The 15,551-nt window shown below is 29.9% G+C and overlaps 1 protein-coding gene across 1 annotated transcript in view; it reads right to left on the bottom strand.

Moving 5' to 3' along the window:
• The window catches only part of LOC117179786, a 16,566-nt gene extending 2,529 nt beyond the window's left edge, over positions 1-14,037 (bottom strand). The window contains exons 1-2 of the mRNA XM_033371893.1: positions 13,915-14,037; positions 12,974-13,837 (exon numbers count right to left, since the gene is read on the bottom strand). Of these exons, the coding sequence (XP_033227784.1) occupies positions 12,974-13,818 (845 nt within the window). The 5' untranslated portion in view covers positions 13,819-13,837; positions 13,915-14,037. The remainder of the gene's footprint in view (positions 1-12,973; positions 13,838-13,914) is intronic.
• Between the last annotated feature and the right edge of the window lie 1,514 nt (positions 14,038-15,551).

Raw genomic sequence — 15,551 nt, 5'->3', positions numbered from 1 at the left:
GAATTTTCGAAAACTGATTTTCAAGCCATCAGGGGCCAACTCGAGCGGCCTGAAGCGGCCAGGCAAATTTTATGCGTGGTTATAGAATCCGGAGTCTCATATGGGTATCAAAGCGAGTGTAAGAGTGAATGGGAAACTGAGTGACTGTTTCGATATTATTCAAGGAGTTAGACAAGGATGCGTTATGTCTTCATGCTTATTTATATTATTTATGGAGAAGTGTTTAAGAATGGCTGTTTTCGACGAGGAGGGTGTGGATCTCGAAACAGTAAGGATACGTGGGTTAGCGTTCGCAGATGATAAGCTCGTTATGGCAGAATCAATCGAAGACTTACAAAGAATGTTGAATAAAACTAGATGCAAGCATGAAGAGCATGGGCCTCAAAATTAACGCAAATAAAACAAAAACTATGGTGTTCGAAGGAAAGAGTGAGAAAACACTATGCAATATTTTATTAAATGATGAGGGAATTGAACAAGTTGATAAGTTCGTATACCTTGGTAGCTTATTTATTAGGGACGGGAAGATAGATGAGGAATTAGATAGACGCATAAACGAAGGTAAGAAGGTTATTGGTAGAGCAGTAAAATTAACGCAATTGACATGAGATTCATGCGCATAATATGCGGGAAAACTTTGATGGACAAAGTAAGTAACGAGATAATTCTAAAAGAATGTAGTGCAGAAGAGACGCTAGTAGACGCATGGGAAAGAAATCGGTTAAGATGGTTCGGGCATGTTGAGAGAATGCCAAATGAACGACTAACGAAACATGTGTATCAAGCTAAAGTAAATGGCAGCGTGTCCAGAGGTAGACCGCGGAAAGAATGGTTAGAATGTGTGAATGAGACCCTAGTTAGAAGGGACATAAGAAGTCACAAAAACACGAGAGCCTGCATAAAAAAATGTATGGACATAAAAGAAGCTAGAAAGGTAAGACAATACAGGAAAGTATGGCGACAAATAGTTAATAAAAAGAGTGTCAATGGAGCGAAAGACGCCTAAAACAAAAGACCTTGAATGCTAATGGTTTTAAGTGGGGAACCTTACATAACGACCTTGTGAGGATCTTTACTTGGGGTGATTGCTAGAGTGATTGATCAGCAACCTGGGTCGGAGCAGTGTTGCGGAACGAACGTGTTATTTACATAAATAATACGAGATTTGTGGATGAATCCGAAAATTCTCTATCCCTTCCACACATTACTCCTTTCCCTCACCGAGTGATTCACGCTTACCCCGAAAGGGAAATGGCTTAATTGTGGATATATTCATACGATTGGATGGGTTAGTGACACATGGCAGTGCTTTTCCTCTGACACTAATAAGTGTCGACCGATTATAAGCTCAAAATCTAAAGCCGATTTGTTATTAGAATATAATTAAAATTGCCTTTTCTTTCTGTAGATTTCTAGTTTTTTAGAATGATAACTTTCGAAAGAATTCACAGATTGGATTGACATTTGGTATACTCTTTTAGTATCCTAAACTAAAGGTCAAGTTTTCCAGGTGAGGAAGGGATATAAAATTTTAAGATTGATCCAGAATTATCGTGTTACTTATTTAAATAACGCGTTCGTTCCGCAACACTGCTCCGATCCAGGTTGCTGATCGATCTTTCTAGCTATCAACCCAAGTGAAGATCCTCACAAAGTCGTTATGTAAGGTTCCCCACTTTAAACCATTCGTATCCAAGGTCTTTTGGTTTAGGCGTCTTTTGCTCCACTGACACTCTTTTTATTAACTATTTGACGCCATACTTTCCTGTCCTGTCTTACCTCTCTAGCTTCATTTTTCGATAGGATGCGTAGTTTTTGTTTTAATTGTAAAAAATAAAATAAAATTTTTATTAAATTCAATTTTTGGAAAAAACGACTTAACGCACGAAAAAAAATTGATAAAAGTTGTTCACCCAAAAAGGACATACAAATTCTTTATTCATAATTTTTAGAAAGGAGTAGTAAATTTTCTCTCTATTGTAAAAAATAAGATTAAAAAAAATTACATTTTTAACAAACGACACAAGATGCTATAAAATGTTTAATAACAATTTTTTTGAATATGATGCGTACTTTTTTTAATTATAAAAATAAGACACTGAAAATACTTTTTTTCTAATTCCAATGCATATTGTAAACTGCAATAATATAAATTTATTGAAATGATAGATTTTTTAGAGTAGCTGAGCATAAAAGTTAGTGCAAAATAAGAAAACAAATATTAAAGTAATCATGATAAATAAAATGTGTACAGTATTTTGGAATATCTGAATAATGTAGAAAAGTTTACATTTTGGACAAAATCGGGTGCGAAGCGCGAGACACGTAATGAGAATGTATTCGTTAACGCCGAAGAAGTTTTAACAGAAGAAAATTCGCAATCACCAAATTACAGTTGTCGATGATTTGACATTTAATTTTAAAAAGCTTGTGCACAAATGTGGGCGAACTGCAAAGAGAGAGCGCGTAGCGCGAGGTAAGTACATTATTAAGCACGAAATAAATATATTATCGAGCACAAATCGGGAGCCTATTGAAACAAATTTATGTTTTCATTCAAAAAGAAAAAAAGTGAAACCCATATAACTGACAATACAAAATGTACTGTTAGTCTGTACTGCGTTATGTGTGCACCGATATATTTAAAATTATTGATAAAAGTCACGCATTTATGTTTTTAGCGAGTTGAAACAACACGAAAATTCCCATTACCTGTCGATACTTTCAAATTAAATGCAATTCTTTGAATTAAAAGGGAATCGAAATGTAAACTGCAGAAAACGACATTGTTTTGGATTTAAATCTTTGTGTGTTAAACCATATTTAAACTCTTTAAATGGATTTTAATTTACGCCGCCTTACCGGGAAGTGAAGCTGCCCAGTGGGCACAAGATTCGGCGACGTCTTCACGACATCGTTAAGACATCTCTACGACAACTTTACGACATCCTATGTCCATGTTGTTACAGTATCTTTACAATGTCGTAAAGACATCGTCAGATCATACGACATATTTACGATATCGTAAACACGACTTAACGACATGGACATAGGATGTCGTAAAGTTGTCGTAAAGATGTCATAACGATGTCGTAAAGACGTCGCCAAATTTTGTGCCCACTGGGTGTAGGGCAGCACAAAACTGCGACCTAGAAGACGCTACGCTAGAAAACCCAGTTGAAAGAATCTGTGCTTTTGAGTTTAGGGATATAATTAAGAACTTAAATAATGGCGTCTACCAGTATAGAAGGTATTAACGCATACATACTTCATACGTTGAGCGAGTTTATAAATTTATATATCGAGATAAGGGAAGTTTCAGATGAATGGAAAAATCGTCCCATTATAAAAAACAGATATATCAGCTTGCTAAGTACAGTAAACAAAATATATATTTCAAAATACTTATTCATAGGGTCATGAAAATAGCAAAAGGAAAGACATGGGAATTCAAATATAGTTTTATGTCAGGAAGATAATGAGCGGACCAAATATTTAGCTAGAGGCGAATCACGGAAAAAATTTTTAGAGTAAGGAAAAAAGTCTTCTGTGCAATTGGTAAACTCTAGAAAGTCCTGAAAAAGTCCGGAGTCAGTGGATGGCTCCTACTAGCAATAAAAACAATATACACGGAGAGACTTTTGATATTAGTATTTCTTTAATCGCATATCCATAATTCAAATAAAGTCTACGAATTTAGGGATAATCGAGGTTCGGTTAGAAAAAGTCGAATAGTGACTATGAAAACGCAGAGTAGTATCTCTGATTTGAATAAATCGTACGAATTTCAGACTCTTACATAAAAAAATTACAGTATTTCTAAGTTTCTGTATTTAATTTTATAATGGATTCGAATAACGATAATTATTATAGTAGCATAGCAAAAAGGAAGACGGAGAGAAGCATATGAATGTACACAATTACATGGACTTCATATGCTTCTTAAAATATATTGAAAATACATTTCGATATTTGAGAGTCTTTAAAATTCTGTGAAATTGTTGAATGAAAAAGTATAGTTTCTGATGTGCCATTTTTTTATGCATAAAAAAAATAATTTTTTTGAAACCCCACACACGAGAGAAACAAGAAATCAAAAGACGAAAGTTGTGATGAGAATTTGCCCACGCAGCAGGCGGATTTTTTCTTTTACACTTTATTATGTTTTTCACGATTAAAATAAAATTTACGCACCCTATTAAAAGGTGATAAATAACAAATTTGTAGATCTTTTTCAAATGCACAGTTTCTATCCACGCACCTTTTCCGTATTTTGCATGTGCTTGAAATTCTGAATCATCATTAGGATAAATTGTTCGTGTTTTTGAATACTATAAATATCCCTACAAAGAATGTTTAAATCTTGAAAAACAGTTGTCTCAAAAATGTTTAATATGCACTCGCTTTTTAAATTTTTATCCAAAATGGCTGGCTAAAGAACTTGACCTTTAGTTTAGAACACTCAAAAATATACCATAGTCCAAGCCAAACTGTAAACTCTTTCAAAAGTTATCGTGCTAACGAACTAATAATCTACAGACTAACAGACAGAATAATTTGAAAAATATATTTTTCTGGATGAAGCGACAGTTCTGGAGTGTCAGGTTTTTTTTTATTTTATAAAATGTAAAAGTAATTATTAGCTCATTTGAGAAAGAATCGCGGAAATTTATACTATTAATCGGTATATTCTATATGTTTTATGTTGATATTTTATATGTTGAAAGATATCAATACAAATATTAAAAAGTAATAATAATAATCTCCCACAGGTCGTATTTCTTAACCGATTTAAAAGTTTTTTTTAATTCTCAGCAATTAATTTTTAAGAGAATTATGGTTTGCTTCTTTTTAACTTTTTTCACAGAGCAACAATGTATAAACAAATATAATGACAAAATTGACGATTTTAGCTCTGTGAATTTTTATCTCAAGAAAAAATACAGATAGAAACTCACTATCAGCCGGAATTATTGCACATGCATTCATAGAACATAATTAATTTTAATAATATTTAACTTAATTATTATAAACAATTTCTATAAAGATATTCTTTATAAACGAGTTTTTCTCAAAGCTGAATTGATTTTTCTGAACAAAAGTGATTCACAATTGTCTCTAAAGCCATTTATATACTTTAAGCTTTATCAAACATAAACAATATAGATTGTTTATAACAATTTAGTTAAACAAGTCTCCTAATCGGCCGTTTCTTCGTAGAAAAAAAATGTTTTTTTCTTCAATAATTATTAGAACGACATTTACTGCAGTGACTAACCAACGAAATTAAATAAGAATAATTTATATGATTGTTACAAACAATTTTTTTAAGAAAACTATGATTTATTTTTTTACATGCAAAAAGGACGGTTTTCCACTGAAATTATCAAACAATAAACTAACAGGGATTCTAAATAATAATTTGCGTAATTGTTAATAACCATTTCTGTAGAAAACTGTCCATAATTCTGAATCGTAATTTATTTATTTTAAGTTTTTTATAATAATCTCATTATTATTATAAGTATCAATTTTTTCATTGATACAATAACACAAATAAGATTATCACAAAAATGATTGAAGAAAAAATAACTTTTTTCTACGACCAACCGCAGATTGTCACGCATTATTTTAAAATTTTTATTAACAATTACGCAAATTATTATTTAATATCCCATATCTAATTTTAGAATCACTGTTAGTTTATTGTCGGATGGTTTCAGTGGAAAACCGTCCTTTTTGCATGTGAAAAAAATAAATCATAGTTTTGTTACAAAAATTGTTTATAACAATCATATAAATTATTCTTTATTTAATTTCGTTGGTTAGTCACCGCAATAAGTGTCACTCTAATAATTATTGAAGAAAAAAATATTTTTTCTACGAGGAAACGGCCGATTAGGAAACTTGTTTAACTAAATTGTTATAAACAATCTATATTGTTTATGTTTGATAAAGCTTAAAGTATGTAAATGGCTTTAAGACAATTGTGAATCACTTTTGTGCAGAAAAATCAGTTCAGCTATGAGAACAGCTCGTTTACAAAAGAATTCGTTCATAGAGATGTTTATAAAAACAATAGTTGTTAACTCATGCTAATTTTTTTGTTACAAATTATGACTCTTATGAAAAATATTAGCAACTAGCGTGAAATAAATGATTTTTTCTATGATAAAAAAACACTAATAAGAATTTATTTATAAAAATAGTTTATAATAATAAAGTTAAATATTATTAAAATCAATTATGTTCTATGAATGCATGACAAATAATTCCGGCTGATAGTGAGTTTGTATCTGCATTTTTTCATGAGATGAAAATTTACAAAGCTAAAATGGTCAATTTTGTCACTATATTTGTTTATATATTGTTGCTCTGTGAAAAAATTTTAAAAAAGCAAACCACAATTCTCTTAAAAATAAATTGCTGGGCATTTCTAAAAAAAACCTTTAAATCGGTTAAGAAATACGACATGTGGGCGATTATGAACAGTAAATTCTTATTTCAGACGACTGTGCGTCTACTCAAATTCTGTATAAAAAATTCCCTGACAATTCTAGGTTGTTGCCAGGTATCTCTATTTTCCAAAGGTATAATTTTCCTTAGAAATAAGCCATTTAAGTATTAAATATCACATTGTTTAAAGCAATTCTGATCGTATTACATAATACTTTTGAAAAAACATTCCTTATCCATCTGTAAATGGCTAAATATTAGTTAACTAAGTTTATTAAAAGTGTTAAAAAAATAGCAATAAATAAAGCATGGTCCGAAGAAGTACATTTTCAAAAATATCTCCCCTATACAAATTATTCTTTTTGGTCCTTATAAATATATAACTGTATAGGAACGGTATAATTTTTGTATATAAAATCAAATAGTGTTTCTTAATTTATGAAAGTTATTTTATAGAAGGACAAGAAATTTCCTAATAGTACAAGCTTTTAGGAAAGTTATAATTACCACCAAAAAAATTAATCTCTGAACGAAGAATACCTTTAATATATTGAACTCTAACCTACTTGAGCCTAAGAGAAAAATGAGCATTCTATTATTTGTTATCAATTGTTTTTCACTATTTTAAAATTTGCTTAAAATTCGGAGCATATTTATTCATATTTTCAGTCAAATATATTCAGGAAGAAATTCTGTTCGAACCTCCTGAAAAATGTGCAATTATATCAAACAAAAATGTTAAACATTTCACTTCAAAATAAAGATGAAAAAAATATTCATTATGCATTATTTAAAGTAATTAAAATAAAATAATAAATATGGCAATGTGAACCTGCTAAATTCTGAATTATCAGTCCAATTTTAAATTTCAAATATTTTAATTACTCTCAGAGCAGACGCAGAGCGTAATTAAATTTTTTGTTAGGTAGGGTAAAGTACGCAATTGTCGGCACGTTAAGGCAAATTTCAGGCTTTGAGAAAGAAATTAATGTCAAAAACTCTACGTGTGATAAATGTAAATTAATATATACAGTGCTAATATAATAGGGTATCAAATTCTAAGCTTTATTTGCCTCAATATATATTAAAAACTGAAAAAATAATTTAAATTAGCTCATTAGCCTAAAAAATGCAATTCTTGGCAGTGTTGACGCAATTCTTGGCAGGGATGGCCCCAATTATTGGCACCCTACTCATATGAAGATGAAATAGTGAAGGAATCAGATTAAACAAAACTTTAATAGTATCACTATTAAGTGAATAGTCAAGAGAAACATTGTTTATCAATTATTTTTTATTTATAAACAAATAGTCTGGCTTAAATGACTTAATTATCGGCATCTATCTAATCCAAATTTAGAGTTTATGATCCTCGGCTTCTTTTGACTGCTTTAGCAGAATTTGTAGAATCGGTTTTTTTCTAAAATTGATTTTCTTTTTTTTTAGTGTCTTTAGCTCTTAACTTTCTTTTTCTAATAACTCCTCCAGAAAAATAAATAAGATCGTTAATATTTGAAAATTGATTTTTTTTAGTTCATAGTCTTTTTGGTTCCTAACTTTTTTCTATTTCTATCTTCTTGGTAATCATGCATATTTCCGTTTTTACACATTTTAATGCAATTTCTTATAAGTGCTAGGCTGAAATCGCTTTTCTTCTCAAATTTGCGGAATCGTGTAATGTCTCATCAGTTGTATGCTAACCTGAAAACTGGTTACAAGATACTTCTTTTCTCTCTAAACTATTTAAATCGGCCTTATGATTATTTAACACATTTTCAGAAGTGTTAAAAATTACAGCCGAGATACTTTTTCTATATGTAAGTCAGGCAGTAACTTTGTTGGATAGACTAGTTCTGAGTGATATATACATTAGCCTAATTTGTGGTTAAGTCTACATCGCTAAATTGCGAATTTACTCTTATTTCTGAATAACATATATCACTCAATATAATTACTTACTTAATTCTTTTAAGTAGGGCTTTAGTAATTTACTTTAAAATATTGTTTTTACCTTTAATTCAGTCTTTGATTCTGAATTTTACACAACAACAAACGAACATAACCATAATTTTTCCGATTGCCAAGAATAGAAATCATTGCAAGAACATACAATCCAATTCTTGACAGGGGGTGCCAGGAATTGCATACAGTGCTTTAGATTGAAAATGTATTGACACCTCCTATTATTTATTAAATAAATTATATTTAAATCTTAGTTATTTATTATTAACAATTTTAACGTTTCCTCGAAATGTACTGAAAAGAAAATAGTCACTTCCGTTAATTATAACGTTACTAGGAGTAAATTGAAAACTGCAATTATCTAAAAATTTTCTTTAGCTAACCTGAAAAATCTTTGCAGCCTAGAAACAAGGCTGAATTTTGTAATTTCAGAACACATAAATTATTGTTTAGCATAAGATGAATACATATTACTACGAAAAAATGTCTGCATCATTAAAAAAAAAAAAACAATTTGATATTTATCTCTATTCTCTTATTATTTCATAAGATCTAGAGAAGGGTGCCAACAATTGGGGGGGGGGGCAAGAATTGGGGCTCTTACCCTACCACGACTTTTCTAGTGTTTAAGATTTGAAAGAAATAATCCTATAACAAAATTTTTCGTCAAATAACACTAGATATCATTTACTAAATTTTATCTTCCCAATAATCTATATCTGGAGCTTTGTTAACTTATCATTTGTGGGGTAGACGCTGGACCGAAAACCAGGAAATGACCAGGAATTTTTCGAGACCGAAAAAAGCCGAGAAATGAGTGTGATTGTGAATTTATTTATTCACAAGGATTTATGTCGTAATTTCTAAATGTAAATTTTTAATTGAAAGAATTTAATAATAAAACTATATCAATTAATTAATGGTTTTTAAAACGAAACTGTATTTCGAGTTTTAAAAATTGAAAAATATATTATTTTACAATATGATGCTAAATCGTTTTTAATTTAAATAAGTTACAGATTTTTACGTTGAAAATTTCACTTTTTCAGTTTTTCACTTTTTTGAAAATATTACATTTTTAACCCATTCAGATCAAAAATGGTTAATTAATAAAATGTCTAAATGAACAATTATACATCAAATATTCAAAAGTAAACAATTTGAAACTGAATCGTTTGAAATAGAAAGCCTTGAATGGTAAAAATTTCAGAGTGCAACATTTAAGCTTTTAACGTTACAATTGTTATTGTAACGTTAAGTAACAATTAAAAATTATTCATTTTAAACGACCAAAATTAAACAAATATAATCAATTTAGTATTTAATTTCTTTCCAATTGCAAGAGGAACTTTTTTATATTTACATTTTTAATGTGTGGAAAAATGTAAAGTATTGTATTTTTAACATTTTTATCAACCTTGAAATGATGTAATTCTAATTTTGGTTAAGTTGGCGGTAAATTTCATATTTGTAAAGTTTTTATTCAGTTGAAAGAGATATTGTTTTTTTCTTTTTAATTGCAAGAGGTCAATTTTTTATTTTCAACATTTTTATTGTGTTTGAGAAAAGAATTTTTTATTTTTGTTTTTTTTTCTCTGAATTAGAAAAGGATACTAAAAAAATATAGAAAATTCTAATTTTTGGTAAATTGGCAGTACATTTTATATTTGTAAAGTTTTTATTGAGTTGGAAGAGATACCGTTTTTTAATTGGAAGAGGCAATTTTTTCCAAGATTTTTATTGTGTTTGAAAAAAGAATTTTTTATTTTCGTTTTTTTTTTCTTCTAAATTACAAGAGGATAATTAAAAATGATTTTTTTTATTGAGTCGAAGGAGAGGAAGTGTTGACTTTCAATTTTTTCTTAACTTAAAATAGTTTTTTTTTATTGCTACGGTTGTTGTAGAACTAGAAGGAAGGGAATTTATTTTTTAAAGTTTTTGGAAATAGGAAGAGGCACTCATTTTTTGATATAGTTAGATGATATCTTTGCTGTTTTTTAAAAGAAATCGTCTTTTAATTTCCCCGACTATTATAACAGTAAAGACGATTTTTTAATTGACATTAGGTCGATCGTATTTATTTGTTTTGCGTTCTGCAATTAATTTAAAAGATATTAATTTATATTTGATAAAAATTCAAATAAGATTTTGGAAATTTTATACCGAGCTTTGATCTAAATTCATTGCAATCTATATTTTCCAAAGAAACTTTTTTTATTACGTTTTTATTGGGTTGGAAGAGGGACATGTTTCATTCCTTCACATTTTTGTTAATGCGAGTTGAAATTGAGGATTAGTTTTAATTTAGAGAATTTAAAACAATGGCGCGAATTCATATTTTTTAACCAGAGATCTTTAAACAATTCAATTTATCAAGGTGTGAAGGTTAAAGTTTTGCAGTTTAATTACACTTAATTAAAATTTTTCAATTGAAAAGTGCTAAAAGCTTCTATTTTATATGTTTAAATTATTGAAAGTTTAAATGAAAAATTTCCAAATTAAAATTGGTTTAAACTTTAATTTAAATTTCACGAGTTACGAACATTTGTGTACTACAAACAGACGCATCATTAAAGAGATTTGGCGGGGAATCCCAAGTCCCAGTACAGTCGGTCAGTGTGATCGTCGCGAACTCGGCTATAGACGGAATAGCTCGGAAGCCTTCGGGCGTTTTTGATATAGTCTTTTAGAATTCTCGCGAATCCCGGTTACAGATATTACTAGCGGCACAAGGATGCGTTATATCATCAAGACTATTTATTATATTCGTGGACAAGTGTCTGAGAACGGCCCTCTGAGACGAAGATGGTGTGGGTGCAGACAAGGAAGAAGCGTGAGTAGCGTTTGCAGAATATAAGTTTGTTATATAGGCAGAGTCAATCGAAGGCGCATGCAGAGAATTTTGAGCAGACTAAATACAAGCATCAATAACATGGGTCTTAAAGTTAAAATGAATGATACAAAAATTATGGCGTTTGAAGGAAAATGTGAGAAGACAATGTGCAGCATTGTATAGATGAGACACTGTTTTAACCCTCTACCGCCCTTAAAAATTTCTTTTTTTCTGAATTTTGAGATATTTAGGCATATTATTCCTATGGCGGAGTGTATACAAAACTAAAATTCTAGCTCATTACCGTCCTGACTTTCATGTAAATCCTTGCGTTAAAAATTACTGTTCGTCTCAAAGTCATATTTTAAAAAACTCAAGTCTTCCAAACGTTACATATATGTCACTGTGGGCGGTAGAGGGTTAAACGTGTGAAAGAAATTCGTTGCGATGGTTTGGACATGTTGAGAGAATGGAAGATAAAGACAGAGCGAAGAAAGAAAGGTTCGAATGTCTTGAACAAAAAATACGAACTTTTCATTATCTCGTAGGAAAACAAAAATTGAAGCGAACATAAATTGTTACAGCAATTGAAAAATAACTTAATAAATAGTACATTGTGTATCGAGGGCGTAAACAAAGCCAAATAGCCGCACGCCCTTGATACACACGATACTTTTTGTCCTTCCTTCCTGGAAAACAAATATTTCAAGCAGATAAAGGATGATTGCTATTCTTGACAATTAAAATTATAAGTGAAAGGAAGAAAAAGCTTATAACAGAAGGGATACTGTGGGGTCCAATGATGCAACTTTTTTTAGATAAATATAGTTTCCTCTATATTTTCATTTGTTTGGCGTAGCGTATGGGTAGCGAGCGTACATTTTTATGTATCGGGCGTAAAGTTTCATTCAGCGGGCCTAAAGTTTTATGTCTGCCCGTTGGCGGAGCGTGCATGTGCAAACGCCAGTGGGCTGAAAGCGGCCACATTACGCCTGCTTCACATGTATGCAATGGCGCGTTTTAAAGTGGGGTCAATAAAGAAAGAAATTATTCTCAAAATGCACTCCCTGTGTTATTAATTCCAAAAAGTACGAAATAAAAAGTGGTTGGGGCGTCGAATTCACACGTTATTGATTGAAAACGATGGCTTGATTATTTCTTAAGAATGTGAATGAAATTAAATTTAAGAAAAGTTAATAACCACTAGCTTTTTTCCCCATTTTTACATGTAATTTATTTTTCGGGAAACCTTACAAAATATTTGCCCTCTAGCAACAGAAAGTCGTTTTGGATTACCCTGTAGCCTACCCTTATTTGTTGTATTGAAATTGAAGGATTCTCTTAATTTTATTCTATTTAAAGATGTCATTTAAATATTTGCAAAGTTTCAACATTGCATAATTTTCATTTTGCCAGAATTAGGGACCATGTACATTTACATTATTTAGGTTCAATGTAATTTTTGATTAAATTATTTTTTAATTAAAAAATAATTTCTTGCATTTCATTTTATTTGGAATGTAATTTGGTACTATTTTCCAAATTTTTAATTCCACTTTGTCCTCTAAGGTAATATTATTGGGAAACTCGCATCATGAATGTTTCATGTAACATATGAAATAATTTTATAATTATAGCATATGTAATAATTAATTGGCATCATATTTTCCCTTCACTTTTACTGTATACACTCACTATTATTACATTAGAATATAAGCTCACCTCGTATTCTGAAAATCTAAAAAATAACATTGGAGTGGTTTGCCATCTTCTCTGTATTTGAACATTATATTATTAGTCCACAAATCACCGTGTAATTGTACATTTCTTTTTTTTGCAGAAGGTACAAGCATTTTGTGTATTTTGCTTTGAATTTCATTCACAAAAGCCTTGAATTTATCGCGAGTCAACGAATCTAATTCGGATAAGAGGTCAAGAACAGATAGAGCACATTTAACTCCAATCGTAAAAACTGAAGGTGGGGGTCCATCATACGACCGAATAACAATCTTTTTCGCTCGACAAAAATTCATTAAATTTGTCTTGTTTCTTTCCTCAAATATTACAGATTTTGCATGAAACCTTCCCAAATTTTGCATCACAACATTGCAGTGATCTAGGTCAAGTGTTCCTAATCTATCTTTTAACGTTCCAAATCCCTTTGAAACAACGTCCTCCAGCACTAAAATGTCATTTTCCAAGCCCAAATAACAAGTTGGTACATATTCTCTATCACTTTGGTCTAAAATTTCAGGAAACAATTTGGTATAAAGACGCACTTCTCTGTTGAACATTCCACTGTTGCAGACAACATCATATTGTTTTGTTCCTTTTGGTGGGCGAAGCTTTATGAAAAATGTTATGTTTCTCCTATCTGTTGGTGACTCTGGGCGCGCAACTGAAGCTTTGAGATAAAAATACTGTCCCAAATATCCATTAGCTTTTCCGACGGAAACAATTTCATATTTTATTAAAGAGAAATCTTCCATCGAGTTTTGATTCAATTTTTTCTGTATGATATCCAAACATTCTTGGGGCTCAAGAATTTGATTGGATCGGACCGTCATTTTTTCAATTTTATTTTACCTACAATGTAATATTTTTCAAAGGTTCTAGATTTTAATTTTCAAAATTTAAGTTTCAATGACTCCTTATCTGCTTACCTTGCAAAATTATATGCTGAGTGTTTCTGACTTGTTACACACTATAATAAAATTTTTGGTTTTTAATATCTGCTAAAAATCAAAGTTTTGAGGCACAGAACATTGAGATACAGTTAAAGCATCGACGAAGTAAATATGACTAGCACAAAAATAGAGTCAGCTGATGCTGACTCATAATATCTTATCTACAGGGCCGTCACTGAATCTCCAGGGCCCATATGAAAAATCTTCTCTTGTTCTTTTATTGGATAACAAAAATTCAATTTAATTTGCAACTTTCAGGACTTTATAAATATTTATACATTTTCTATTATGCATTTTAGATCAATATTCTTTGATTTAATAGTTTAATAATTAAGTTTTTAATTTAAAAGAATTCAATATGATTAAAAAAAATTTTAATTCGCTATGAAAAGAACTTCAGTATTTAAAAATTCTTATTCTAACGTCTGGAATTGGAAGAATCCCTAAGAATTTTTCATATTTTAAAGAATTAAAAAAATACAGAAAAATTAAATAATCAAGAAGAATTTGCAGAATTAAAAATAATTTTAAAAATTCAAACAAAATTTTTCAATTCGAAACAATTTAATGAATGTAAAGGAATGTACAAAAGTCAATATAATACAGAATAAATTTTAAAAAATCAAAGAATTTTTACAAGCACAAAACATTCAAAAGAATTTTAAAAATTCAAAATAACTTGAAGAACTAAAGATCATTCAAACGAATTTAATTATATAGGATTTCTAGTAGTTCAAAATAATTCAAGTACCTCAAAATATTTTTAAGAATTCAAAAGAATTCACAGAATAAAGATCCTTCGAAATAATCCAAGATAATTCCAAAAATTCAAAATAATTATTCAATTCTTAATTGGTTTAAAAAATTCAAAAAAATCAAAAGATTTCATTAGAATTAAAGCAAATTTGGTGTTATCTTTCACGTTCGTAATCTTAGCTTCTCCAACGTTGAAAGACTTTAAGAAAATAAAATATCGAAAAATTTTATGCTTATTTGTTATTTATCACCCGTTGTATCCTGACTGTAGAAACGCGTGAGTGGATAATCCCTCGGGGGAACCTCGAAGGTTTTTCGCGACACGCGTAACTTCCCTTATTGACGCACTAGAAAAAAGGCCTTAAAAATGCATTGGAAATACATCGCCCTCTTTTGAGACGATAAAATCCCATCTTCTGCAGGATCGTGCGTCAATTCAATCGGCTCTGAGACTTAAGGCCACAATGGTCTCAATACTGGAATATACCTTTGTTCCTCGAGTCACTGTTGCCGAAATAAATTTTCATTTCTATTTGAAAAAAAAAATATATATATATATATCTTAAATTGTTTATGTTGAATGCTTTGCTTTGAATTTTTTTAACAACGGACGCTTTATTCCGAAATTCCGCAATTTTAAAAGTTTTAAGTTAAAATAGGGAAAACTTTAAAATATAAAATCGTTTACTTGGAACATTGTTTTAACAATATTTTAATTGTTCAACCAAAAGGAATTTTTTAATTTTAATTTTTGTTAAATATCAATATGAAATAAAAACATTTTTAACATTTAAGTTTCAAATAGTTCACTTTAAAATATTCATTTTTTTACAATTTGAACTTTTAAGACATAAATT

This window comes from Belonocnema kinseyi, chromosome 9, assembly GCF_010883055.1.
Source record: "Belonocnema kinseyi isolate 2016_QV_RU_SX_M_011 chromosome 9, B_treatae_v1, whole genome shotgun sequence".
Taxonomy (NCBI): Eukaryota; Metazoa; Arthropoda; class Insecta; order Hymenoptera; family Cynipidae; genus Belonocnema; species Belonocnema kinseyi.
Note: the sequence above shows the minus strand (reverse complement) of the source record. Positions and strands in the feature narration are given on the sequence as shown.